The following is a 27,176-nucleotide window of genomic DNA, read 5'->3' as shown; positions in this document are numbered from 1 at the left end:
CAATTCTGTACACTGGTCGTTTTCAGTCTACTGTAAGCCGAGGGCTCCTGTGTTTTCCTTCAGGAATAAACATGCTGACACCAGGGAGTCTGCCGGTGACTAGTACAGCATCAGCAGTCCCCAGGCCAGTTCGTCACCACCTCTGCTGCCTTGGCTCCTTCCCGGGACCCTTGGGTGCCCTGTTCTCAGTGAGGTAAGGAGAGATCTGAAGTTCTCAGACCCACCCATCCCAAGCCCCTACCTGTGTCTCTCCACTTCCCTCCCTCACCCCAAAGAACCAGGCCACACACTGGGTTTCAAGTATCTGTCTCTTCCTTTCACTCTCTCAAAAGAAAAAATAAATAAATAAATTGCAGAAGGTGGCAGCATTTCTTGTCTTCCCCTGGCTCCCGGACACCCAACCCCTGACCCCTCACCCCCCACCCCCCTCCCACATTCCCTACTCCCTAGACCCATCCCTCCCTTTCCCCCCCAAAAAAAAAGAAAAAAAGAAAAAAGAAAAAAGAAAAAAATCCCAGAAAAAAAAAAGCCACAGTTAGACCTTCCACTCATGCAAACCAGCAAAGAAAAACGGTGGGAGGCATGTGGAAGACAGGGAACCCGCAGTAGAGGCCCCCGACTCCTCCCCCCAAAAAACCACCTTTGAGAAGAAAACAATGGAAAAAATAAAGAGAAATCAAATGACATGGGGAGTTATGATGGGGCAGGGGTGACCCCAGCCCCTGCCTCAGGAGAGCGCGGAAGCCTGCGGTCCTGCATCCCTACAGCGGGTACTCCTTGAGAGGGGCCCTGACTTCTGGAATGTATGTGGGAGAAAATGGGGAGGGCAGAGGCCCCCAGTGGGTCTGTGTGTGCAAGGGGGCGGGCAGGGGTAGGGGGTCCTAAGGAGCAAGGGCTCGGAACCAGGAGCCCAGCCCCCTTAGACCCCAAGTTCCTGGGGTCCAGGAGCCCTGATCTGGGGTACAGGAATACATGCAGAGGAGTGTCCCCCCTCCAGTTAGAAAGGAAATAAATAAGAAGGGTGGGAAGGGAGGCTGGGGCGCGAAGGGCTTGGGCTATTCAGTCCAGACCAAGGGCCCAGGCGATGGAGGCGGGGTGAGTCCAGGCCAAGCCAGGGCAGGAATCAGAGTCTCTCTCGGGCTGGGACCCAGATGTAGGGGCCCGAGAGGTCTTCGATGACGCGCTTCACTTTGTGGTAGATCTCCTCAAAGCTGTCGCCCTCCACGATGGCTGCGAGTCGGGAGGAGCAGGGACACGTGACCAAGGAGCCCAGAACAAGGAGCATCTTCTCCTCCTTCAGCCAGGAGACGTAGGTCCCCGAGCCCACTGACAGGACACCTCCTCCCACACCGACCCAGGCGGGCAGCTCCACCGAATCTCAGCAAAGACTCCCTGTCCTCAGGGCTCGTAGGGACCTCTCACCTGAGAAGCACTCTGTGAATTCCTGCTCCAGTTTAGTGGCTCTGTCAAAGGCTTTCCGGGCTTGCTCCTCTGTGATCCGCTTATTGATCTCTCTGTGAGGAGGGAGAGAAACGCAGCTCTGAGGATGGGCCCCTCTCTGCATTTTACCTCCTCCATCCTGGCATGCTAAGCTGAAACTTCATTTTTCTTAGTTGGAACACATAGCAAACAATATAATTTCTGATTTCCTCTGGGGCTACTCATGGCAAACCCACCCCCTCCAGAACCTCTCTGGAACTCATCATTCCAACTTTAGTCCCACCAAAGGGATCCAGGCTCCATCTTCCAACTGCCTCTGAGGTTCTGACTTGCCCCAGTCTGTGTGTGCCCCAGGGAGGCTACTGCAAACTGTAGAAGTGCCTAGTCCAAGGCAGGAGAAGCGGGCAAGGCCTGTCATAGCTCAGCCCCGACTCTCAACTCTCAATCCAGCTCTCTGAGCGCAACAGAACTGCTGTCCAAGGTTCTGAGAGGACAGATCAAGTAGGGCCTTGAGAGCCCACATCACAAGCGTAGGGAGCGGAGGGGGAGCCCCCAGAACCGTACTCACAGCACATTCTCCAGGGAGCGGGGACGGATGAAGATGGCGATAGGGTGCAAGTGGGCCGCCTGCAGCCGCCGCACGGCATTGGCCGAGACATCGAGGATGCAGTGCTTCCCCTGGGGGCAGGCAGGGTAGGCGGAGGGGGACCAGCAGGTAGCAGGAGAGGACAGACAGAGGTGCCAGGAAGAAACACAGAATATAGAAAGGTGGGGGCAGGAGGGTGGCCAAAGGGGAAGTGACAGATGTCAAAGGACGTGTAGGCAAGAGAACAGAAAGAGGTGTGGATAGAGTGACCAATAGAGAGGAAAGGGAAATGGAAGATGGAGAGCCAAGCACAACAGGGCAGGGAAGGGGCAGAACAGAGTGTAGGAGACAGATGAAGAAAGGACCCAAAAGATGAAGGCAGAGTAAGGGCAAGGGCGGTAGAGGTGGGATGCAGAAGGCAGATCAGGGCAGGTAGGGAAAGACGGTAAAGGGAAAAGGATAAAGGAATTAGGGTAGAGGGGGGAGGGAGAGGAGGACAGACAGAGGACAGACAGATGGAAGGAACAGGAGAGACAGATGGGAGGGAGGGGAGGCAGATGGAGGCAAGAGCCAGAGAGAGAGGGCAGGCAGGGTGGGGAGCAGTAGAGAAAAGGAGTTAAAGGAAGGGTGAGAGAGGGGGTAGTGGGGACCCCCCATTAGGGGGGAGAGAGAACGGAGCAGAGGGGAGTCAGGAAGAAAGGATGGAACAAGTTGGGGGAGGCCAAGCCACCAAAGGCAAAGCCCCAGGAAGAGAGGAGAAATGGGGCAAGGAGTGGGAAGCGGTGGAGAGACGGGACAGATGGCAGTGGGGAGTGTGGGGTCAGGAAGCAAGGGTGGCGGGCCACAAAAGAGCAGGCGGTCAGAGTTGCCCGAGAGGAGGAGGAGGTGGAGGAGCGGAGTGCAGACCCAGCAGGGAAAGAGACAGAGAGAAAGAGAGTTAGAGAGAGCTGGAGGGAGGCACTGGGGTAGGGAGAGGGCAGGCAGAAGAGGATGCCACCAGCTCTTACCTGCTCTGCTACCTCTCGCACAGACTGGACACTGGTCCCGTAGAGGTGGCTGTTGTACTGGCCAGCCTCAATGAACTTGTGCGCCTGAATGTCCTTCTCCATTTTCTCCCGGGAGGACACAAAGTGGTAATCCCGGCCATCTATCTCGTATTCCCGCTTGGGACGTGTCGTATCTGCCAAGAAGTCATCCCACCCCACAAAGATCTAACCACCATCCCTTAATACTAGCCTACGTCACCCACCCCCCGCCCCAGTACCCAGCTGGTCCTTGGTAGGATGCTGTTGGGGGGATTGAGAATAAGGTGTGACAGAATTGATACCCAGAGGCCTCCCAGGCTCAGGCCCAGCATTGCCTGCTATAGGCATGACAGTGGGCAGGCAGCACCTCTCCTCTAAGGCGACCTGTGTCCCACTATACCCAGTGTCATGGCCCCGACAAAGTAAGACTCCGTGGGTCCCCCAACTCCAACTCCATCTCTATCCAAGGCCCCCGTACTCACGAGGGACACAGGATCCAAACTTGTCGGGGAACTCAGAGAGAAGATCATCATTGGCTCGGTCTTTGGTGGGCCCAAGGATAATGATGGGACGAGCATAGTGCACTGAGGAGAAAGAGCCGGGCTTAGGAGCCAGCATGGAGGGCGGGCAGGATGGCTGAGGCCGGGGCTAGGGCTCACCTTCCATCTGCGTCACTGTCTCGTAGCTCAGAACCGAGTCTTCTCGACCTGGGAGGAGACAGGGCGTCTGCAAGGGGCCCCGGAGACCATCTCGCCTGCTTTCCCGAGAATGCCCAGGGAAACGCCAGGCTCCACTCAGCCCACAGCTTTCCCAGGCCCCCTACCTACCCTGTGATCCAGAGCTGGAGCCCCAGTCCTAAAAGGAAAACCAATCTCATGGTAGGTTCTGGATGGAGCTCAGAGACCACCCCTCCCCTCCTCCACCAGCTTCACCATTCACCCTCCACCTACCTTGGCCTTTAACCTTGACCACTCTCGTCGCTCAACCCTGTGGGAGGAAGAGCAGGGACTAGTAGGGAAATGCTCAGTGAGGCCCCACCCTCTGGACCAAGTGGGAATCCCATCTTCCTAGCCTCACCTGGGCCCTATGGGTCTCAGTGAGAAGTCCTTTTCTGGGAGACTGATGGGAGCCGGGGTCCCCAGCAGGATCTAGCATACCCCCAAGAGTCCTCTATTGAATGCCCCCACCCCCCGGAACCTTGTGACTATCAATGCCTCTCTCAGGAAGGCTGCAGGGCCCTAGGAGCCTCACCGCCGTTTGCTGGGAATGAAGCCAATGTCATCGGTCTCACTGTCAGAGTGGACCCGCCGTGCTTGCCACCACTCTTCATCGCTAGCGTCAATTACATGAAGCACATCCCCAAAGCGGAAGCTCAGGGCCTGGCTCAAGAAACCGCAGTCCTTGGTCTTGTCATAATCAAACAGGGCCCTATAGCACAAGGGACTACGGGTCAGGGCCCGGCTGAGAACTCCAGGAAGGATGCATCAGGCACCTCGAGGACCAGCCAGACTCGGCGAGGGTTCTGTAACAACGCATGGACTGGTGGTGGCACACACAAAGAAACCCCAAAACCGACGAAGGACTAAAAGCTCTGTCCAGGTTCTAAAAGAGCAAAGATGCCGAGAAAAACAATGGAATTGAGAAGAAACAAGCCCCCAGGGTCATATGGTATCAGCTGGCAGTGAGAATCGGATACCCTTAGGAACCTACTAGACTTCAGCAGGCCGGGGAGAGCACAGATGTGGGCCTCCTGAGAAAGAACACAAGCATCCAGGAGAAACACAGCAAACACAACCTAGGACGTGCTGAAGGTGACACGCCCATGGGAAAACCCAATGGAGATGGCCCAGAAGCAACAGCAGAATTGAACTAGGCCTCCAAGATGGTATCAAGGCAGGCCAGACAGCTTTAAGACACCTGTACAGCAGAGTGGCAGGTAAGGCCAGCCAACTGGACAAAGAAAGAGGACGAAAGAAGAGGTGGGAAAAGAGAGGCAAGGGGAGGGAGGAGACAGGAAGAGGAACCATGAGAAAGGGAGTCCTGAGAAGGGAAGAAATGCTATCGAGCAGTCAGGGGTGAAGCTGAGGTGTTGCCAGCGGTGGTCTCAGGGCGAGCCTAGCATGCATGAGGCTCTGCATTCAATCCCCCACACAGGGGGGGAAATGGAAGAAAGGAAAAGAGAGAGAGAGAGAGAGAGAGAGAGAGAGAGAGAGAGAGAGAGAGAGAGAGAGAGAAGACAGGAGACAGGAACAAAGAGCTGCGGTCCTTCCCACTGAGGCTTCCCACAGGGATGCCAAGCTGAAAGAAGACTCAAAATATCCCAAAACTGGGCGTGGTGACAAGTGCCTGTAGTCTAAGGCAGGAAGATTATTAAAGCACAGGAGTTCAAATTCAGCCTAGGCAAGAAGGGAAGGAGGGAGGGTAGGTACTAGGGATGCCTGCTGACACTGAACTTGGGCCCTACAGTGAAGGCTGTTGGGGAAATGTTTGGGTGACGGGGCTAGACGGCAATTAAGGTGCTTGGGGCAGGGGCTGCTTTTCAGTGCTGATAATGTATTCTAGAAGATCAGCATGCACAGCCAAGCCTGCGAACCCCTGACTGAGTGCCAGGTCTGTATGGGAGAGCAGAAGGCAGGCAAGGTTGAGGGATGGAGCTGTGTGGCGATGGACACACGTTCAGGGGGAGAAGAACACATGGAGGCCTCAGGCGTCATGCCCAGGAAGCTTCTCACCTGATATAGAAACCCCTCTTGGGGTTGCTCCGCAGAGATGCAGTCCCTGAGCCCAGGCTACTATTCATCAGCTGCTCCCGAAGATCATGGATCTTGGCCTCGAATCGGCTATACTCTGAGGAAGGGCAAGAAGGTTCTGGAACTCTGTCCCATCCTAATGCCACACACACACACACACACACACGACCACCCTCGCCCCACCCCAGCTGAGGCCATCCATCAGCTAAAGTGACAGCTCTGGGGACCAGTTTAGCCAGGAGGACAGGGAAGCTTAGGCTTCATACCTTCCGGCTTATACTGAGCAATGATCGTGACTGTCTGACCCGCGTTCTTCAGGGCAATGGCAGCCTGCTCGTGGCTGGCATTGCGGAGGTCAACACCATTGACCTAGAAAGGGGAGAAGACGGTGTCACCTGTGACAGGAAGACTAATTCCTAGGTCCCAGTGGGTCAGGGAATGGTCCAGCAGGACCAGGCTGGAGCCCAGCCAGCCCCCCTCCCAAGAACACAGAGCTCTGTATAGGGGGCGGTGCAAACTCCCGCACAGGCCTCTCTCACCGATAGGATCTGGTCCCCCTTCCGCAGCTCCCCACTGAGGTCAGCAGGGCCCCCAGCAAGGATGAAGGAGATGAAGATGCCTTCACCATCCTCGCCACCCACGATGTTGAAGCCCAAGCCTGTGGAACCCCGGTGGATCACAATTCGCCTGGGTTCCCGAGGAATGTCTTCCTCGCCCAGCAGGTCCTTGGCCACAGGGGAGTAGCGCCGAGGGGAAGTGGGGGTCATGGCTGTGGGGTAGTCAGTGCCCAAGTAGCTGCTATGACTGATCTCATTATCCAGATGCTGAGAATACGCTGAGGGAAGACAGAAACGGGTGAGACAGAAATGCTAAGAGAACAGTATCCGCCCACCCACCTTCTCCAGGGGAGCCCAGGGCCAGGCTCGGCCAAAAAGGAATTATTCTGTCAGAAAGGTATCTTGGTGATTAACACATCAGGGGTCAGGAATTTACAGATGACATCAGGTCAGATGTCTTTAGTATGCCAGGAATGGTGACATCAAAGGGGACTATTAGTACCATGCTTTTCAGACTGCCTTTTGGTTAAAGCGCCTCTCAGGTCTCTCAATCCACAAAATTTCTCTCCCTCACGGCTATTCATTTATTTTTTTTTTAAATTGGATTATTTGTCTAAAATATTTTCCCATATTCTATGAGGGGCAGTCCTGCTTATATCTCTGAGGTCTTGCTTTTAATGTGTGCCTGTTCCTGTCTGCTTCCGTTTTTGCTTTCCTAAGCTTGTCCTACAGGCTTGAGTAGACTCAAATTCAATATGAAAATATTTTCTCAGGATGGTATCCTGTGCTTCCCACTACATCCCGCAGGATACAGTGAAGTCTCCTGGATGGGGTGCCACACACTTTAAATGCCGGCGCTGGGGAAACAGAGGCAGTTTAGTGAGCTCCAGGCCAGTCAGAGCTATGTAGTGAGACCCTGTCTCCAAGATAGATAGATAGATAGATAGATAGATAGATAGATAGATAGATAGATAGATAGATAGATGGGCAGATAGATAGACAGATAGACAGACAGACAGACAGACAGACAGACAGACAGACAGATAAAAAGGCTAGTTGCTGGTTCTGGTGGCATCAGCCTGATCAGCTTACTAATGTGCTGTCAGCTTTTCACCTAGGGTCTTGCAAGTGTTGATGGTGGTGTCTAATTCTGACATTCACAGGGACCACAAAATATTAGTATTCTACAATCATTAGTAAGATATATATATATATATGAACTGTCCTACCTGCTAAGTGTTGTGTTCGAGCCCACTATCCCCCTCAGGAGTACAGCTGCAAACTGAAGGCCAGCATGGGTAACATGGTGACTTTGAAGTCAGCTTGGGCTAGATGAGACCCTATCTCAAGACAATAACAATAAGACAACATGCATCCCACCCCCATACAGGAACTGCTGCATGGCAACCTCGTGCTGCCTCTGTGGTAAGGGTTGCACAGAAGAGAAGGGACCAATGACTGGTTCTCTCCCTTCACGTTTTCAGGAGGAATGGTGTGCCTCTAGGTAAACTAGCATCCTCCCAAGGTAACGAGAGAAAATGATTTTGTCATGAAGATGGAACTCCAGACCTGCTCACCTACACAGTCGCTGCATGTCAACACATTCCAGTCCCAACCCATTGATCCCAATGTGATTTGAGTTTTATTCTCAAATCAGGATCTCACTTAACTGCGCATGCCTGGTTGAGCACCATTGGTTTTCCTACTTCAATCTCCTAATAGTTAGGACTACAAACATCCATCACCACACCTGATTCCCAGTTTTGTCTTAGGTATTACTATGGACTTCATGTGTTTCATTTACTAAATGAATTCTGAATGGCCAGGAAAATCCTCTTCACTATGGCTCCCGTGTCCGCTGCGACTCTAACAGTCTTGGGTCCCTTTGGAGTCCTCGAGCATTGACAAATCCTAAGGCTCATCTTATACATTTCTGTTTTCTGGTTGGTGTGTGTGTGTGTGTGTGTGTGTGTGAGAGAGAGAGAGAGAGAGAGAGAGAGAGAGAGAGAGAGCGCACTTATGCACATGCACAAGGAAAGAGGACAGAGGTTGACTCTGGGTGTCTTCCTTAAAAGCATTTTCATCTTAATTTTAGTTTGTTTGTTTATTTATTTAGTTTTGTATAGGATCTCACTATGTAGCTCTGGCTGTCCTGGAACTCACTCTGTAGACCAGGCTATCCTTGCACTCACAGAGACCGTGCCTAGCTCCACCTCACTGACTTAGAGCTCACACATTCAGCTAGGGTAACAGGCCAGTGAGCTCCAGGAATTTCTCTGCACCACCCCTCAGAGTCAGCACCCGACTTTTTATGTGGGGGTTAGGAACCCAACTCTGGTCTTGTGGTCAAAGCAAGCACCTTGCCACCTAAGCCATCTCCCCAGCCATGTTTTGGATTTAAAACAAAAAAAACAATACAACAACAACAACAAAAACCAGGGTCTCATGTAGCCCCGGCTGGCCTCAAACTCACTGTGTAGTCTTGAACTTTTGGTCCCTCCCCTTCCCTCCAGAGCACTAGGAGCATGTACCATAATGCCTAGATTTATCCAGCCAGGGGATCAAACCCAAGCGCTTCATGTATGCTAGGCAAGCACGCCATCAGCTAAACTACATCCCCAGCCATTTTTTGAGACAGATTCCATGTAGCCCCAGGCTTTCTTTAAATTCTCAATCCCCCTACGTCAACCTCCCAAACGAGTACATACTGCTGTCTCTTGTCTTATGCTTCTTGCCCAAGACTGGACACAAAATCAAGGTATTTTTGGTAGGTTACAGGGTTCAGAATAGTACCAGAAAGCTGAATATAATCATACATGCCTATAGTCCCAGCCCTAGGAGGCTGAGGCAGGAAGACTGCCAGTTCAAGGGCAATCTTGACTACATAGTGAGACCTTGTCTCAAAAAGAAAAAGGAAAAATAAATAGTACCATAAAATTTGAATATGATGTGTCTCATACTTGATAAAGGAAATATCTCATTCTTTCCCAAAATGCCTTAGTTAATCTCCCACACATTTTTCCAGCTGAACTTTAGATGCTACAAAAATGCCAGAAAAAGAGAATACTGAAATCCTGATTAGAATTCCATAAAACGTATAATTTGAAGAAGGTTGAGATCGTTCACATATTAAGATTTTTCCATACAGGCTCAGTAAATAAAGATTCCTGAATTTGTTCCCCAGAACCCACATGGTAGAAGGAGAGACCTGACTCCCACAAATGGTCCTCTGAGCTCTACACTTGCATGTGAGCCTGTGAGCACATACCTCCACACATGAAACACAAACACACACAAATTAAATAAATGTAAAAAAAATACTTTTCAAAATTTTCCATCCAAAAACATTGCTTTATACCCTTCACTAAAATTTTAGCATTTGTGCCGGGAGGTGGTGGTGCACGCCTTTAATCCCAGCACCAGGAAGGCAGAGGCGGGCGGATCTGAGTTCAAGGTCAGCCTGCTCTACGGAGTGAGTTTCAAAACAGCCAAGGTTACACCAGAGAAACCTTGTCTTGAAAAAAAAAATTATTTCCATCATTCTCAATGGGTGTAGTGGTCCCCACCTGTAATCCCAGCACTAGGAAGGCAGAGGCAGGTGGATCTCTTTGAGTTTCAAGCCAGGCTGGTCTCTACAATGAATTCTAGACCAGTCTGGCCACATAACAAGTTCCAAGCCAGCCAGGCCTACATAATGAGACTCTGTCTCAAAAGATTTTTTCTTGTCATTTTCTTCATCAATTTATTATATTTCCTGTCAAATTTGTATTTCTGTCGAATGACAAAATATTCCTTTCCTGTTTTCCCCAATCCATTCTTTTTTTTTTTTTTTTTTGGTTTTTCGAGACAGGGTTTCTCTGTGGTTTTGGTTCCTGTCCTGGAACTAGCTCTGTAGACCAGGCTGGTCTCGAACTCACAGAGATCCGCCTGCCTCTGCCTCCTGAGTGCTGGGATTAAAGGCGTGCGCCACCATCGCCCGGCTCCCCAATCCATTCTTAACAAAATGTTATGATAAATTTGGCCTAACAAAATTATCCTGGTTGGAAATCACTGATTCAGCCAGAAGATGGTGGTGCACGCCTTTAATTCCATCCCTCGGGAGGCAGAGGCAGGTGAATCTCTGAGTCTGAGGCCCTGTCTACAGAGTCAGTTCCAGACAGCCAGGACTACACAGAAAAATCCTGGCTTGAAAAAACAACAACAAAAAGATATGTATAAGTATACATAAAAAGTCTAAAGCCAAGCATGGTGGTAATGCACCTGTAATCCAGCAATCAGGGGGTTTGAGACAAGTGAATCAGCACAAGTTCAAAGCCAGCCTGGGGCTAAATAGAGAGACCCCATCTTTAAAACACAAACAAACAAAAACAAACAACAACAACAAAAAAAACAGCAAGGAAGGAAAAGGAGCTCTCTGAGGAGTTCTTCCTCACTTTTCCTTCATTACTCTATATTCACTCTACTAAGAGGATGGTGAGGGAGAAATCACACAGGGCTGTGAGGCCTGAGGTGTGACTCAGCGGGAGAGCGCCTGCTCAGCATGCATGAGACCCTGGGTTCTGTCCTATCACCCTTACAAAAAAAAAATACATAAATTCCAGGAACAGTTTGCAGTTGGTAAGTAACAGCAGCACCAACACAGAGAGCCTGCCAGAGGCGATAATGAGCAACCACGGTAAGAGGCGTCCATGCCTCTCTCCTAGAGTGACAGGCACAGCTGGGCTCTACTGACATGAACCATCTACCGCAGCTGGCCGTTAGTAACTGCCCACTGTGTCACAGAACCGCTACTCCTGGGCTTACTTTCGCATCTATCCGCCATCTCCTAACTTTCTTTCTTTCCTTTATAGGGTCTCATCTCACTATGTAGCCTGGGCTACCCCGGAACTTCCAATCCTCCTAGCCTAGGCTCCAGAATGCTGGGATTATAGGTGTGGGCCACCATCCCCATTCAGCTCACTCTTAATATATTGAATCATGTGAAGAGGTTCCCTAATATTAAGTTTCTGAAACAAACCTTATTCTGTGACAACGGTACCCTCTTAGCCTGCTGCTGCTGCTGCTGCTGCGGATGGGTACCCACTGGGGTGTCCTAAACTTACACCTCTCTGTTGGGGTACACTGGCCTCTGCGTTTCTTCTCCCACATGACCTTTGTGACCATGTCAACTGCTCTTATAAAATGAAATGTGAAGCCTTTATCCTTCTCCCTTTTCTCCCCCATTTTCTCAGTCTCATGTAGCCCAGGCTGACCTCAAACCTGTTATGTAGCCCAGGATAGCCTTGAACTCCTGACCCTCCAACCTTGACTTCTCAAGTACTGGAAAAGCAAGTATGCCATGCTTTTCCTATGTCCAGTTCTTTTCCTGTGTGTGTGTGTGTGTGTGCGTGTGTGTGTGTGTTGGGGGGGGTCCAGACAGGGGTTTTGTGTGTAGCATTGTCCTGGAACTGTTCTATAGATCATACTGGCCTCTTACTCAGAGATCCACCTGCCTCCCAAGTACTGGGATTAGAGACGTGCACCACCATGCTCGGTTCTTTCCCTACATTTTTAAAGAATGTGAGAAGTATCTGTTACTTAAGGATTTGATCAGAACCAAAAAAACAAATGGGCCCTGTGTCCCTTGGACAAGAGAATATCAGCGATCATTAGGAGTGCTTCTCTACGAATGACTTTCCATCTCCTCTCCAACTACCACAAGGGTCAGAGGTCATGGCCATTTCATGAAGTAGGCCACAGGGGCTGTCATGGGCCTGCACGTCTTTGGAATTACTAGGAGGGGTCATGAGGAGCTTTGAGGTCTGGAGGGCTCTCACAGGTTGTGATGTCTGGGGGAGCATAGCTGTCACTCAGGTAGGCATTGCTGGGCTTGGCCACTTTTAGGTAGACAACGTCATATGTGTTCTTCAGGGCTGCCACGGCATCCTCATGCATGACGTCCTCTAGTCCCACGCTGTTGACCTGGGGTCAAGGGAAGCAAAGCTCAGACAGAGCCAGAAATGGTCAGGCAGTGGGTACCCCAGGCCTGCAATGAGACCCGAGAAACCACGATGCAGGCCCTCACCGCCAGAATCTTGTCTCCAATCTGCAACCTGCCATCCTTGTGGGCAGCACCTCCTTCGATGATCTTCGTTACGTAGATGCTATTATCGCCAGGGATATGCTGGTTCCCTACGCCCCCTGCAATGCTGAAGCCAAGTCCTGGATGGCAGGAGGGGAGACGTGGCTGCCTATGGGCCTGGGGAGCAAGCCTTGGAGGCAGGGAGGCGCAGGGTGGTTGGGAGGGGACTGGGGCTAATGTGGGTTAGTACTACCTTTAGGCCCTTTGATGAGTTTGATTTCCATGACCTTCTCAGCTGGCGGTTTCCGGCGCATGACGTAGAGGCGAACAATGGAACCCGCTTCTTTGAGGGCCTCCACTGCAGCTGAATGGGTCACCTCCCGAACATCCACTTCATTTACAAACAGGATGCTGTCGTTGACCCTGGAACCAACAATGTGGGTCAGAGCCAGGAGCTTCCTGCTGCCCAGCCCTCCCTTTCCAGTAGTATCAGCTTTCTTTTTCTTTTTTTCTTTCTTTTTTTATTTTTTTGTTTTGTTTTGGTTTTTGGTTTTTGTTTTTGGCCTGTTTTGTTTTTCGGGGCAGGGTTTCTCTGTGTAGCCCTGACTGTCCTGTAGGCCATGCTAGCCTCGAACTCACAGAGATCTGCCTGCCTCTCCCTCTCAGGTACCGGGATTAAATGCATGTGACATCACCTTCCGGAAGGTATTAGCTTTCTAAACCCTGTCTTCTCTCCCCACCTGAGGCGGCCATCCTGTGCTGCAGCCCCACCAGGAATGATCTTGGTGATGAAAATGGATGGGTCGTCACCGACGTGAGGGTTGTCGGTGCCGCCTGCGATGCTGAAGCCCAGACCTGAGTTACCCTGGGAAGAAGGAGGACAAGAGGATCAGCTCCCCTTATTGCCCATTCTGTTAAGGGAAGTGAGAAAGGGACAGGACTAGAAAGGTGCAGCTAGAACACACAGGGTCAGGACACCTAGGAAACATGGGCACAAAAAGAGAAACACCAGCCCAGAACCAAGGGGATGTGGACAGAGGGCCTGGCTCTCACCCTTTCCAATGGGGATGTGGACAGAGGGCCTGGCTCTCACCCTTTCCAGTGTGATCTCCTCGTATTCCATCTCCCCCTCTGTCCCGTTCACCTGCAACTCCAGCACGGGACAGAAACACAAAAACAGTGAGACAGACATTCTGGTCAGAGAACATGCCCCTCCCACCCCATACAAGGAGTCATTCCCTTCCTCTCCCCTACCCTTTTGCTATGTCCCCAGCCCCAAAATCTAAACAACTCACATATCCCGGGGCTTCTAGGGTGTCCGTGTTGACAATCACAGGGGGAGAATTGGCCTGGCAGAGAAGACAGAAGACAGAAAGCTACCTAAGACTTGGTTCCAGAGGAAGTCCATAAGCAGAGGTGGCCCTACCAGTCTGGATCCCCTGGAACTGCATAGGCAAGTCCACTCCACCACCTTCAAAGCAACTCAAGGACCCAGCCTGCCTGCGTTACACAAACATGCTGCACTCGTGCGCACACACACGCACGCACGCACACGCGCGCACACACACAAGCAAGTGTGCGCACACACGCAGGCCCCTGTATGTTTAAAGAGGTGTATGAGAAGAGGGAAGAGAGAGACAGCCAGACGGAGAGGGGAGCAGCAGATGGTAAAGAGTGGGGAAAGGGGGAGCATGCTGGGGGGGGATGCTTCTCACCGGATGTAACACTACAGGGTGTTACATGCATTACGTGCTACGCATTACACCCCAGGGTTCAGGTCCACTAGGTCCTCATCTCCTCTTTAGAGTCCCCTTCCTGTCTCTATACCCTCACAATCACCCAAATATCTTGATAACCATCCCCCAAATTTGTCCCTCACCTTGGCACACATTTGCTCTAAATCTTGCGCCATGAGAATCCGGGGTTTCCCCAGCTTCTGGTCCCTCCCTCTCTCTCACCCACCCGCCATCCAATCCACCCCTTCCTCCAAGGACCAGGTTGCCTAGCGACAGTATCTAAGACCAGCCAAGACCTGGGGAGACCCACCTCCAGGAGGCCTGGTAGTCAGGACAACGGGTGGGGGGCGTGGCCTAGGGTACCACAGACTCCCTATAGTAAAAGACTGGATGAGTCCTCTCCGGCTCTGGCCCCGCCCACCATTAGCCCGGCCAAGAGGCCAGAACGCTTCTATTTGTGGGCGTGGGCGCAGTGCATCCCGAATAACCTGCCTTCCTCTCTCCTTTGAGCCCCTCACCCTACGCAGTGCAAAGAACGTCAGGAAGGAGGAAGGAGGAAGGAGGATAGTAAAAGGCATCCAGAACCCAGCCTGTTCTACAGTTCCCACTCCTCCCCGCCCCCACTTCATTAAGGAAAGGGTTAAAGCGAGGCGTGCCCTGGTCCCTGACGTCAGTGGCCTCAACGCAGCCAGGTCTCTAGCTAAACTACAGGGCGGGGACAGCTTTAGACTTGTCCTAGGGGCTTCCCCAATTGCCAGGGCAACCGAAGCCACGTCTCTATGGCAATGAGGTGAGGCTGCCAAGAGACTCCTTCCGGGGGTCCCCAATCTATTTCCTCCTTAGACAAATACTTGAAACCGACTAAGTACGAGGATTCCCAGTTCCCTTCCTAAGGTCTCCATCTCCTATAAAGGTCCCTCTCCCCCTCCCCCCGCACTGCTATTTTTCAAGTCCATTTCAGTCCCCTTAATAGATTTCATACCCATGCATCAACTGTCATCCCTCCCCAGGCAAACGCCGTTGTCTCGCCAATAGTCGCTGACTGCAGAAGAGTCATCAACATTTTCGCCCTCCATGGCACACATCCTCAGACCCACCTTATACTACAGCCTCTGCCCACCCCCAGGCCCTCCCTACCTAGTCTTCTCTACTCTCACCCACACCCTCCCTAGATCCTTGTCCCCAGCCTTCAGCTTTCCAAAATCTTCCAACCCCAGCCACCATTCTCCACCCACATCCCTGTCCCCATCCCAGACTTCGGCTCCACCCCATTCCTCTCCCACCCTTGCCTGTCACCCCTCTGTCACCTCGTTAGTCCCCTTTAAGCTCATTCCCAACCCTTTAAGGTTCTGCCCCAAATCACAGCCTCCTCAACCCACTGGCCATCTCCTTTGGATATCGGCGCCTCTCCTGTCCCTTGCTGAAGCCCTGTCCTGAGATGTCCCACCTTCACTGTGGCCCCTGCTGGCCCTCTCCTGTCCCTTGCTGAAGCCCTGTCCTGAGATGTCCCACCTTCACTGTGGCCCCTGCTGGCCCTCTCCTGTCCCTTGCTGAAGCCCTGTCCTGAGATGTCCCACCTTCACTGTGGCCCCTGCTGGCCCCTCTCCCAGCCGCTCCCTGAGCTCTGGTGCCACCGCGCCTTTGCACTGTACAACTGCTACCCTCCAGCACCTGTTTCCACCCTACCCAAGACATAATGGCCCTGTCTTGCAAAAGGCATCTGGAATCTTCTTTCACTCCTTGAAGCCACAGAGTTGCACACAAATATTCTGCACTGTTCTCATTTCCAGGGCTTCGTCTTCCTTCCTCTCAAGTAGGATATTGAGCAGCCCCAATTCCGGTCTCACCCCATGCCTCCAGACCCTGGGTCTTTCCCACTTTTCTCCAACTCCTCCCTCTGCCACTTCTAGCCTCAGCCACTTCCCTGCCACATCCCTGCTTCATCCCTGGCTCACAAACCTCCTCCCATCCTCTTAGTAAAATGTCAGCAACTGGGGACCTCCTTCCTAAAGCACCCCACACTTCGAGCCCCTCAGTGTGCTCCTCGGTCTTACAGCTCATGTCCCTAGAAGAGGAGATTGAGAGAATGGGGGCTGGGAAATGGAAGATCTGGGAAATAAGGCCTCTCAGGCCTGGAGAAAGAAAAAAAAGAAAAAAGAAAAAGCATACTGTGGGCACAAAGGAGGAGGAGAAGGGGAACAGGTGGCCATATATAATAATGAGGACAGGAACGGCTGAAGAAGGTATGGGTGGAGGTGAGAGCAAAAGGAGAAAAAACCAGAGACGATCAGGGAACAGTGGAACTGGGAAAGAAATGGGGAGCTGGAGGACAGAGAGAGGACCAACTGCTCAGACCAGGAGAGGATTGATCAGGCCACAGAGGCCTGAGCTGGGGTTCAGCGAGAGGGGGAAGGAGAGGCATGCGTGGGAGGAAGAGAGAGGCAGCATCAAGAACCAGCCAGCCAGCCAGCAGGGAGGGGGAGCACGGGAGGGGAGCAAAGGCTGGGCACAGGAAGAGGCAGAAAGGACCAAGACTTGAAGTCTCAGTCCAGCCAGATGGAAAGAGCTGGAGACTCAGGAACAGGCAGAGCCAGGCCCAGAGGCAGAGGTTGGGGGAGGAGGTGGGGAAAGGGACAGGAGCAAATGAGGGCATCAGGCACTTGGAACTGAGCTCTGGACACAGAAGAGTGAGGCGGGGGTGGGGGTATAAAGGAATGGAGAGGGCCATGGCACTGGGGGCACTTCTTAGGGGATCCTCCATCCATCTCAACACACCAAACATACAAAAAGGCACATACATCCTGGCTATAAGGCGCTGCACCCACTCCCACTTGCCTGGCCTATTTCTCTTCTGTGAGACCAAAGTGTTTTTAGCGTCGTGTTCCCTCCCCCAGTCAAGAAGCACAACCCCCAACCCCAGCCCCAGGAGCCCAAGACCCAGATGCCAGACCACCCTCAATCTTTTCCCCCCCATAGCTCTTGCCCTACCGGCCCTTGGGAATTGCTGCAGCTCCGAGGTTCCGAGGGCCGCACTGGGGAGGGGGCCGCCAGGGTCTCCTACCTTGAGGGGGGAGAGGTGGGCGTGGCCCACGACCCCATGGACGGCCTCGAGGTGGGACAAGTTCCTCTCCGCCACGTGCACCAGCTCGGGGGCGTTTACCTGGTTGGGGAGGTGGGCCGGGCTGTGCTCCAGAGGGGGCGTGTCTTCATCTTGGTAGCGGTATTTCTGGGACGGGGACCGAGGCAGTCACTGGACCAGCCCAGCGCCTCAGGCTTCGGGCATCCGCCCGGACCGCCTCCTTTTCCCCCAGCAGTGCAGTGCGGAAGGCCCTGGGGCCTGACCAGCTCCTCCCCCTCCCTCTCCTCCAGCCCATTGGCTCCCCTCTCTCCACCCTCCCGACAACCCCCTCTCCAGCCAAGGCCTCAGCACCTTTCATCTCTACCCTAGTGCAGGCTCCAACCTCCAACTTGGCTACTCCTCAGACCAAAGGACTCTGTCTACCCGCACCCCCCCCACCACCACCACCACCATTGTCTCCAAGCCTTTCCCAAGCAAGGCTTCATCGTCCACTCCGTCCCTTCAAGAGTTCTAGCACCTGACCTTTGTACCCTCATTTATCCCCAAGTTCTTTGCTTCCATCATCATCTACCATTCCCATACTCCATCTGACGCCCCTGCTCTACAGCCTACCCCACCACCCCAGCCTCCCCATTGAAACTGACTCTCCAGCACCTTTGCATGCCTGAAGCAGGAACCAAAGTCAGGTACTTCAGCTAGAGAGTACTTGCCATCAGCAGCCCCTAAGCAGGGCAGGGCTAAACCTGCCCCGCTCTTCCTTCATTGGCCTCACTCGTTCAGAATTACTCAGCAACGGGGCCCCAGAAGCTAGCCAGCTAATCCGGATACTAGACAGGGATGGAATGGGGGAGGCAGCCAGGGGAACAGAGGCAGAAAGGCTCTGGTCGGGGGAGGGGGAGGCAGGAATGGGTGCCAAGCCTCTGATTGAAGAAGAGGATAAATTGTTAAACTGAATTTCTGGTCTCCCTCTGACTTTCGGAGGTAAAAGACTCAACATGACTTCCTGCCCAATTAACCAGCTGCCAGGACATAAGCCTTCTGGCCAGCTTAATAGTGACATCAGTAAATGAGATTAACTGGGGGTCAGAGAGGGGAACCGTGCAGATAGAGGCTGCTGGAAGCCCACCTGGCTCCTTCCACATCTACCTTCTACAAGGCCCTTCTAGGCTCCTTCCCTCCAGAGTTGACCCCCCACCCACAGAAGCAGAACTGTCAAAACTCTAGAGTCAGGGAAGAAGAGAGTACCAGATGCAGGGTTCCCTTTGAGACTGGAGAAAACAAAATACAGCCGCTACAACATGTGGGCAGAATTTCCCTCCCAAGGTCTGAGAAGCTGAGAGTACCAACAGTTGGGGGCAACAGTTGCAAGACTGAAAAGAAGGAAGCTTATCAGGACAATGGATGCCAAGTTGACTGTGGATTCAGTGTGCAGTAGGAGGACTGGGGAGGCAAGTTGTTCTGCCAACAAGATTCTCATACCAGAACAAAAGGCAACTAGAGTTAAGGAGCATCTTGAGCTGGGCATGATCGCACACGCCTTTAATCCCAGAGCTTGGAAGGCAGAAGCAAGCAGATCTCTGTGAGTTTGAAGCCAGCCTGGTCTACATAGAAAGCTTCAGACCAGCTAGGGTTACATAGTGAGACCCTGTCTCAATAAATAAATAAATACACTCTACATGTTTAAAAAGTCTTAAAGAAGGAAAATGGGGTTCACCAAGTGTGGATCACAGATTTAGAGAATGTCAAACTCTAGGTGTCAGTTTCACGGACAAAGAAAAAATATAAAGACAAAAATCTGCTGTGGTAATATATGCTTAAATATCCACGCTCTGGAAGCAGAAGGCTTAGAAGTTCAAGGTCATTCGTGGCTACATAGTGAGTTCAGGACCACTCTGAATCCTATTTTACACCCACCCCCCCCAAAAAAAAAGAAGAGAGGAAGGAAAGTAAGGAGAACACAGGCAAAAGAGCCCTCCTTGAAGGCTGAACTGTATTGGATTAGCAGCGTTGTGTGTGTGGCTCTAAATGGCCACTGCACACGCTGGGGGGAAATGCCCTAGACAGTAAATGCACAAAAGAAATTGCCCTGAACTCCCTGGAAGATAAATTAACCAGGACAAAAACTTGTCCCTTCATGGTCACCCCACAGGAAATTTCTAAATCTCTGGAACTGCCAGGTGCACCAAAGAAAATGGAGACATGAAGGGAGACAATCAATCATTTATTCTAGGTAAGAATCAAGGGTAATTTTTATCATAGTGAGCCGCCATATCTCTCTGTTCCACCCCTATGATGGGGAGGGACTTGTGTCTGACACTAAAGAAAAGGGTTTGGAGACTGGCAGGCAATGTGAGGGAAATGGGGTCCACAGAATGAAGAACCAAAGTTCTCAAGATGTACCTGGAAGAGTTAGGGTCTATGGTCAGTCCCTGGAGATTTTACATTGAGAAAGAACTCTAAAGGGGTAGGGATGGTAGGAAAACAATTCTGACATTGCAAACCTGGAGGTGGGGAGGTCGACCCCTCTCGGTCCTGGATTACAGGCCAGCTGAAGCCAGACAGGAAGGAGGACAATCTCCTGTAACCCACTGGGAGGCGGGGTCCTGACTGGCACTCTATATTATTGGGGCAAGTCTGCACCCTCAATATATCCCTGCAGTACCTTCCCCCATCTTCAAAGCCCCAGCTGCACAGAATGACCTGGAACCGGGGCTTGTACCCCAAAAATAGAGGGGTGCGGATTAAAGTGGATAACAAGAAGTTAACACACTTTAACCCACTACGCCTGTTTTCAAGAAGTTGCAACCCAGAGACCCCATGCCAAGCAGAGGGAAGAGCGACAGACTTGAAGCTTCATCTTGAGATGATGGGGGGGGGGTTGTCTGGGAAGAGGGAAGCGGGCCGGATCCCATACCGCGGCACGTACCACGCAGAGACACATGGAGGCGAATCTGTTCCGAGTCGACATGGAGAAGGGGAGGGGGACTAAGGGGAGGGTAGAGGTGGGATAGCAAGGGTGCTGGGTTGGGGGGGAGGGGCAGAGGGGGCGGGGGCTGCGGCGGCCGCGGCGACCGGAGGCTGCGGCCAGGGAAGGGGGGGCGGCGCCTGCGCAGTACGGGAGAGCGTCATGATGGGAGAGAAGGGTGAGGGGGAGACCCTCTTGGCTACCAACTTCCCGGATTCCAGCTGTTTCCCTGCGAACTCCAACTTCCCAGGTATACTCCTATTTCGACCCCTCTACAAATACTGACACTTGGAAACTTTAGCAGTTTATCGCTCTGGTTCTCAAGGGCCCCCTATTTCACCTAATTCTCCACCGCCCCGAAAACACTGGGTTTCTATTACAAAACCCCAATGGGTCTCTCATGGGTGCTGTACTCCTAGACTACAGGAGAAGCAACCACACTTCTCCCTATCGCTTCTGAGAACTCCTAGGGCTCCCAAGCCCCCACTCGAAGCCTCTCACTGTAAACACCCCACCGGATTCCAAGGCATCTACTCTGACAGAGTTCCTGCAGCCCATCCAGCCCCACCCCAAAACTAGACAATGCTTTACTCAAGAGTTAAGAACCACAGCTCTTCAATGTGCCTTCAAATTTATATACCCTTTAAATCATTCCTTCCTAAGTCCTGCCTGCCCCCTGTCCACTGCTAGTGACCTTAACATTAATATATTGCCATTGGCTAGCACAACCATCCAAATAAGGCCTCTTCAGATTTGTTTAGAGATGCCTTGTCCAAACACTAAACTAAATGATATTATGGACTCTCTAAGATACCAACCCCCCAAAACCTCACCAGAACCCAGTTTTGAGTGTTATCTAATCTGCCTTAAAGCAACCCTTCCGAACTCATTTGCAGTCTCTTCTCATTATTCCCAAACTCTTGCCTTATATTAAGAAATATTTTGGCCGGGCGGTGGTGGCGCACGCCTTTAATCCCAGCACTCGGGAGGCAGAGGCAGGCGAATCTCTGTGAGTTCGAGACCAGCCTGGTCTACAAGAGCTAGTTCCAGGACAGGCTCCAAAACCACAGAGAAACCCTGTCTCGAAAAACCAAAAAAAAAAAAAAGAAATATTTTGCCGGGCAGTGGTGGCTCATGCCTTTAATCCCAGCACTCAGGAGGCAGAGGCAGGAGGATCTCTGTGAGTTCGAGGCCAGCCTGGTCTACTAAGTGAGTTCCAGGGCTGTTATACAGAGAAACCGTCTCAAAAAAATAAAAAAGAAAAGGAAAAAAAGATATTTTATCTTTTATTTAAATTTTTATTGCATTTATTTATGTGTTTGTGAGTATATACATGTCTATACTGTGCTATGCATGAGGAGGTCAGGGAACAATTTTAGGGAGTTAGTTCTCTCCTTTCACCAAGTGAGTTACAAGGATCTAACTCAGGTCATCACGTTTAACAGCAAGTATCTTTACCCCTAAGCCATCTTGACAGCTCATATGTGTATATATACATACATACATACATACATACATACATACATACATACATATACATGTATGTATATATATATGTATGTATATATTGAAAGAGAATAGAGTCTCATGTAACCCAGACTGACCCAAAATCTTTATGTAGCTGAGGGTGATCCTGATCCTCCTGCCTCTACTTCCCAACTTCCTCTACCCCCCCAAATTCTGAGATTACAGATATACACCACCATATCTAACTAGTCTTTTCTTTACACCTCAAATTTGTAAATTTTCAGGCTGCCCCCACTTCTCAACATTCTCTCCACGATGTTGAGCTACATTTTTGCTGAAAGATTTGCTCCCAAATATATTTCTTTTTTCTTTCTTTCTTTCTTTCTTCCTTGTTTTGTTTTGTTTGTTTTTTGAGACAGGGTTTCTTTGTGTAGCTTTGGTTGTCTTGGAACTAGCTCTGTAGACCAGGCTGAGCTAGAACTTACAGAGATTCGCCTGCCTCTGCCATCTGAGTGCTGAGATTAAAGGTGTGTGCCACCACCGCCAAGCTCCAAATATCTTTTCTACTACACTTAAGGGTGGGGGAAAGAAGCATCAGGCTAGACATGGTGGTGCTTTTCTTTAACCTCAGCACTGGGGAAGCACAGGCAGTGATCTCTGTGAGTTCCAGGGCAGCATGACCCTACATAGTGAGACCCTATCTCAAAATAATTTCACCAATGATCTGGACCTCAATTTACAGTGACCCACAAATCTTTCAGAATACCCTAAATTGCCCCATGTCACTTCAGTCTTCCATCAATTCCCAAACTCTTGAACTTGCAAACCTCTCTCCCAAATATCCTCCCAGTAAATGCCATCTCTCTAGTGAGGGTTCTCCCCAAATCAGCTGTCTACAGAATATAAAATTCCCACCTAAGGCAAAAGGCGCTAATGACCTCCGTAGATTCTCAACCCTGCACTTATTCCGCATCTGTTAGGTAAGCCCCCCAAAATGAACGTCCCCCCGTCAGTGTCCTACTTTTATTTCTGGGCAAAATGCATGGGTCCTCAGAAACCACCAATGTGAAACGGGCTTGTACTCAAAATTCCTTCCTAGTCTAGAAAATATATAGGCCCTTCTTCTCCACCAGTAGGCGCTATGGACTATTAAGACCCTCTCCCATCCCCCATTTCCTTTTTCCCTCCATTTTCCGTTTCCCCGTTGCCGGGCAACGCAGCAATCAAGGACTTTGCCGTCGCCTAGCAACTGTCTCCCTGGAACAGAGCTGAGGTAGGAGGGGTACTCTGATGAAATCTGAACAGGCCTCCATCTTAGGAAGATTGAGACGTCACATCTCCAACCCACGGATTCTCCTTTGCAAAGACCCCCGCATCCCGCAGTTACTTGGACTACCGCCACACGAACCCGGTCTCCTTTCGGTACAGGAACCACACCCCGCCCCTCCCGGGTCAGCCCCGCCCTCATGTTGGTCTGGCAACGTAGTCCCTCCTCTTTCTGAGGGTTGCTGCCCGCCTCCTCCGATAGAGTAAGCCGACTCCGCCCACCTGACTCTGTGAAACCACGCCTCCCTCCGCTTCCCGCCCATTCGCTCCCCCGGCCTCGCCCACACTATCCTTCCACCACGCCCCTGCCGACCAATGAATGAAGCGTTTGGCCACAGTGCCCCGCCCCCAGCACCTTAGTTTTGCCCAATAAGGACCACCCAGAGGGCTTAACCACTTCGCCTCTGGGGCCCTGGCCAAATGCCCCCTATCTTTTCCCTACTTTTGCCCCAGCCCCCATTTGTTCTGCTCCGCCCTCCGCCACCCTCGCCCTGCCCTCAAATCCGCCACGCAACTTCAGTCGTCGCTGGTTACCATGGCAACTGCGGCAGCAGCGCGGGGAGAAGGGGGAGGGACGGGGGCGGAGTGGGAGAAAGCTGCTCTGAGATAGAGATACTGGCAGAGATCTAGGTACCGAATAAGACTCAGTGATAGCTGTAAAGCAGAGTTTTCACAGCGCGCAGAGCTGAGCAGATATTAAGTATTCAATAAATGTTCCTTAAATTACTGCAGCAGTTTATAAATACAGGCTACGAAAGATAGGAGGGCCATCAAACAGACCAGGAGCGATCAGTGACTACAAAGCCTGAGCACTCCCAAACCCACCCCGCAGAATTTTCGGAGAGCAAAAGCTATGTGTCCCTGCTGGTTTTTCCTGGGCTCCCCACCACTGCCCTGGATAGAGAGGAACCACAACTCCCAACAGTCCTAAGGACAGCCACACTCTACCACTGAGGGATCTTGTACCTCAAGGCCTTATGGGAGTTGGAGTCCCTCCATCCTGAAGGCTGACAAGTTTTCTGGCCAATGAATGTGGCAAACCTAGGTCTCCAAACCTCAATAAAACCCGAATGCATGAGGCTCTCTGTGAGCCTCCTACCTTTAGGGAGGCTCAATCATGTGCTCCATCGAACACATAGGAGTGTGGAGCTGAGAATGAATAAATACATCCACCCAGAATAGGTAGCAGTGTAGGCAAGCCCCTCACCCTTACTGGCATTCGTGTGCTCACGTGTTAGAGGCAGAACCCACACATTCCAATGGGTTTCCTATATACATCTGTACACAGGTGACAACAGCTAGGAAGCCAAGGCCAAGGGTCAGGCCTAAGGACAAGAGACAGAAAAAGCACAGGCAGACACTCAAAGAAGGCCAGAAGAACGGAGGATCAAAAACCTACTGAAAAATCAGCAACCTGGAAGAAAGCCCAAAGCCCACAAAACAGGAGAAAAACAAGCATCGAGGGGCACAAACCTAAAATCTTCAGCTCCCAATCTCCAATCATGCTTACACGTGCACAATGCATGTGTATACACATGTGTGAGTTTGTGGCAAGGAACATGTGTGTCCTCAGCTCCCTCCCATAAGAAGCTGCAGTTCCCACTAAATATAACCCCCTCCCCAGCCTGTGACTCACCCGGACCCCGCCTCCCCCGGCCCCCACTTCCTGTCCCACCCCCCCAGCCCCCAGCTGCCTGCCACCCGCCCAAGCCTCCCTCCACACACCAGGCATCCAGCTTGCCAGTCCCAGAGTCTGGGAGCAAAGGACCTAGACCTAAACATCCTACCAGGCGCTTGCTAGGGCTTTTCATCCCAGGACTCCCATTCTTTCCAGGCTCTAACCACAGGGACTCTGTACCCTTGTATGGATCCTGGCTCTGCCAGCCCTGCCCTCCTCCACCACCTTTTAATCCCAGTAACCTCTTCACCCCATAAGTCTTCAGAGACCCTTATGCCCAGGTGTCCTCCCGAGAGTCAGGGGCAACTGTCCCCTCCATCTGCTCTTCTGCTTCCTTGATCAGGACCAGGTGAACTGTGTGAGATCGGGATACTGGGCGCCTGCCTGGGCTATCCCTGAATTCTGCAACATCCACATGGTCCCCTCCTCAACTACCTTCTCTCTACCCTCATACCCTAAACCTGTCATCCTTCTTTGGAGACGGCAACCTCATCTTTTGCGACCTTCTGGCTTCCATGGGAGTACCCCGAATTCTAATCTCACCTGGTCCATTCTCTCAGGTAATTCTGTATCAGGCCCCAGCTCTCCCACAACCCCCAGGTTGCTCTATTCCATATAATTAAGCCCTAAATTAAAATTTCCCTCAAATCAGGAGCATCCTAAACATATCTACCACAAGATGTCCTGTGTCCTGCAGGGCCACCCTTACCTGCCAGCTGATCTCTCTTCCCAGACAAGCCAAACACTCACAACCAGTAATCTTTACCCTCATGCCAAGAGACCCCCAAACTGGCCAGCACCTAGAAACCAGCTTCTTTGCCCAGGAAGAAAGAAAAACCCCCAGCAACACACACATAGCCCACCTTCCCACATATATGAGCATAACTCCCATGTGAGCCAGGCAGGCTTCTCCCTAAATAAATTGCCCTCAAAACATCACTGGTGAACACCAAAGCCCACCAAGTCACCCCAAATACCAAATTCTCCATTTCTCTATAGGTACAAAATGATCACTCCAGGTGGCACCTGTGGCCAAATCCACCGTTTTGTCAGATGTGAACCCCAAAACTAAATTGTGACCCCTCTAATACATCTTATTTCAGATGCTCTCACTCCAGGGTCTGCAACCCTAGAGAAGGCCTACCTAATCCTCTTCACAAATTCATCACCTACTCCCTCTCCCCACGGCCCCCCCCATCATGCTTACCTTGGTTGTCACTATACAGAGACAGTCCATGTTGGGGGGCCTGGCCGCGGCGGCGAGTAGGGGGCTCTGACTTCATTGGAGTTTTGTTCCTCCCCTTGGTGGGTTCTCACCCCTCCCCCCTCCGCACCCCACTTTTGCAGGGGGGGCCAGGATGGGGGGAGGGGTGAGAGGGGAAAGAGAAGGTTGGAAAAGAGAAGGATAGGGGAGCGTGGAAGGGAGGGGGGACCCTAAAAGGGGCTCCCAAGTGTAAGGGAGGGGGCTTGAGGAGCACACCCCGATTCTCAGGAGGGGCAGGGGCACCGGGGGCTGGCAGCCCCGGACTTCTGGGGCTGGAGCATGAGCTGGGGTGGGGGAGGGGAACTGGATTTCGGGAAGCCCCGGGATAAGCAGGGGTCTTGCCGAACGGCCAGGGGCTAGGGGCCGTGGCGGGGGAGTGGGGTGGGGGGGGTGGAGATGGCAGCGGCCGATGAAGCCGCGGAGCCGAGGAGGGAAGGGGAGAGAGGAGGAGAGAGGAAGCAGGGGGAGGGAGGGAGGGAGCTTGGAGCCAGAATGGGGGGGTGCCTTGGCAATGTTAACTCCTTCACTGCTGGCAGGAGCCCGGATAATGGGAAAGGAGATAGAAGCAGGAGCGGAGATGCCCTACGGCAAACATGGAGACCTAGCTAGCCTCGGTGATGACAGCAAAGACAAGGAGGATGGATTTCATTTCTTAAAAGGAAAAAGCCCACAGCTGGGATGGGAGCATCCCTGGAGGGAGGTCACAGCATGGGGTAGGGTCTGAGGGAGGGGCTGACAGCAGGGAATCCTGCGGGCCTAGTTCTCCCCCAGGATTCACAGGAAGTCTGACAAGTAATCATGGCCTGGACTCTCTGGTGCTGAAACTGGGGCAATCCAACAAAGGGGAGAAGGAGGAAGGGGTACAGGGCTGGTTGGCCACAGAAAGAGCACTCTCAGTAGCCCCAACCCCTCAGGCAGTACTCAGGATTTTGTTGCCAAGGCCCATAAGTCTCAGTTTAATATTTTAGTAGGGAATTTGTGTGTCCCTCCAGTCCTGCCTGCTCAGTCAGGAAGCCAGGCACCCACCTTCACCCCCTTACCTGGCCCTCAGAGATGGAAGCCTCATAATAGTCCAGAATGTCTGTTATAGGAAGAGAACTAAGTCACCTCCCACATCCCAGGCCTCTCTGGCCACCCCTGCTACCCATGTCTTCTGTTTGGCAAGACAAGCTCCTCTAGTTAGGCTGATGGATGCTGACAGGGGCACAGAGGGACGACTCTACAGAAGCTACAGCTTGGACC

The 27,176-nt window shown here is 51.9% G+C and overlaps 1 protein-coding gene across 6 annotated transcripts; it reads right to left on the bottom strand.

Moving 5' to 3' along the window:
• Positions 1-472: 472 nt before the first annotated feature.
• Dlg4 (discs large MAGUK scaffold protein 4) lies at positions 473-26,331 on the bottom strand. Of its 6 annotated transcripts, none has more exons than XM_057773892.1 (20): positions 25,878-26,331; positions 17,217-17,381; positions 13,715-13,768; positions 13,513-13,563; positions 13,160-13,284; positions 12,673-12,842; positions 12,423-12,559; positions 12,175-12,319; positions 6,341-6,636; positions 6,068-6,170; positions 5,784-5,898; positions 4,303-4,479; positions 4,002-4,038; positions 3,879-3,906; positions 3,711-3,758; positions 3,534-3,635; positions 3,034-3,206; positions 2,009-2,118; positions 1,423-1,514; positions 473-1,230 (listed from the first exon to the last, which is right to left on the bottom strand). In XM_057773892.1, exons 1-20 carry the CDS (start codon positions 25,905-25,907, stop codon positions 1,124-1,126), a joined length of 2,265 nt encoding a protein of 754 aa, XP_057629875.1. In that variant the 5' UTR covers positions 25,908-26,331; the 3' UTR covers positions 473-1,123. The 6 variants fall into 6 exon arrangements, with proteins under 6 accessions (XP_057629875.1, XP_057629874.1, XP_057629877.1 ...); XM_057773891.1 differs by having other exon boundaries at positions 13,513-13,572; positions 25,878-26,330; XM_057773894.1 differs by having other exon boundaries at positions 17,316-17,381; positions 25,878-26,329.
• Positions 26,332-27,176: the final 845 nt, after the last annotated feature.

Source organism: Chionomys nivalis, chromosome 7 (assembly GCF_950005125.1).
Source record: "Chionomys nivalis chromosome 7, mChiNiv1.1, whole genome shotgun sequence".
Taxonomy (NCBI): domain Eukaryota; kingdom Metazoa; phylum Chordata; class Mammalia; order Rodentia; family Cricetidae; genus Chionomys; species Chionomys nivalis.
The sequence above is the reverse complement of the archived record's forward strand: the minus strand, read 5'-3'. Positions and strand labels throughout refer to the sequence as shown.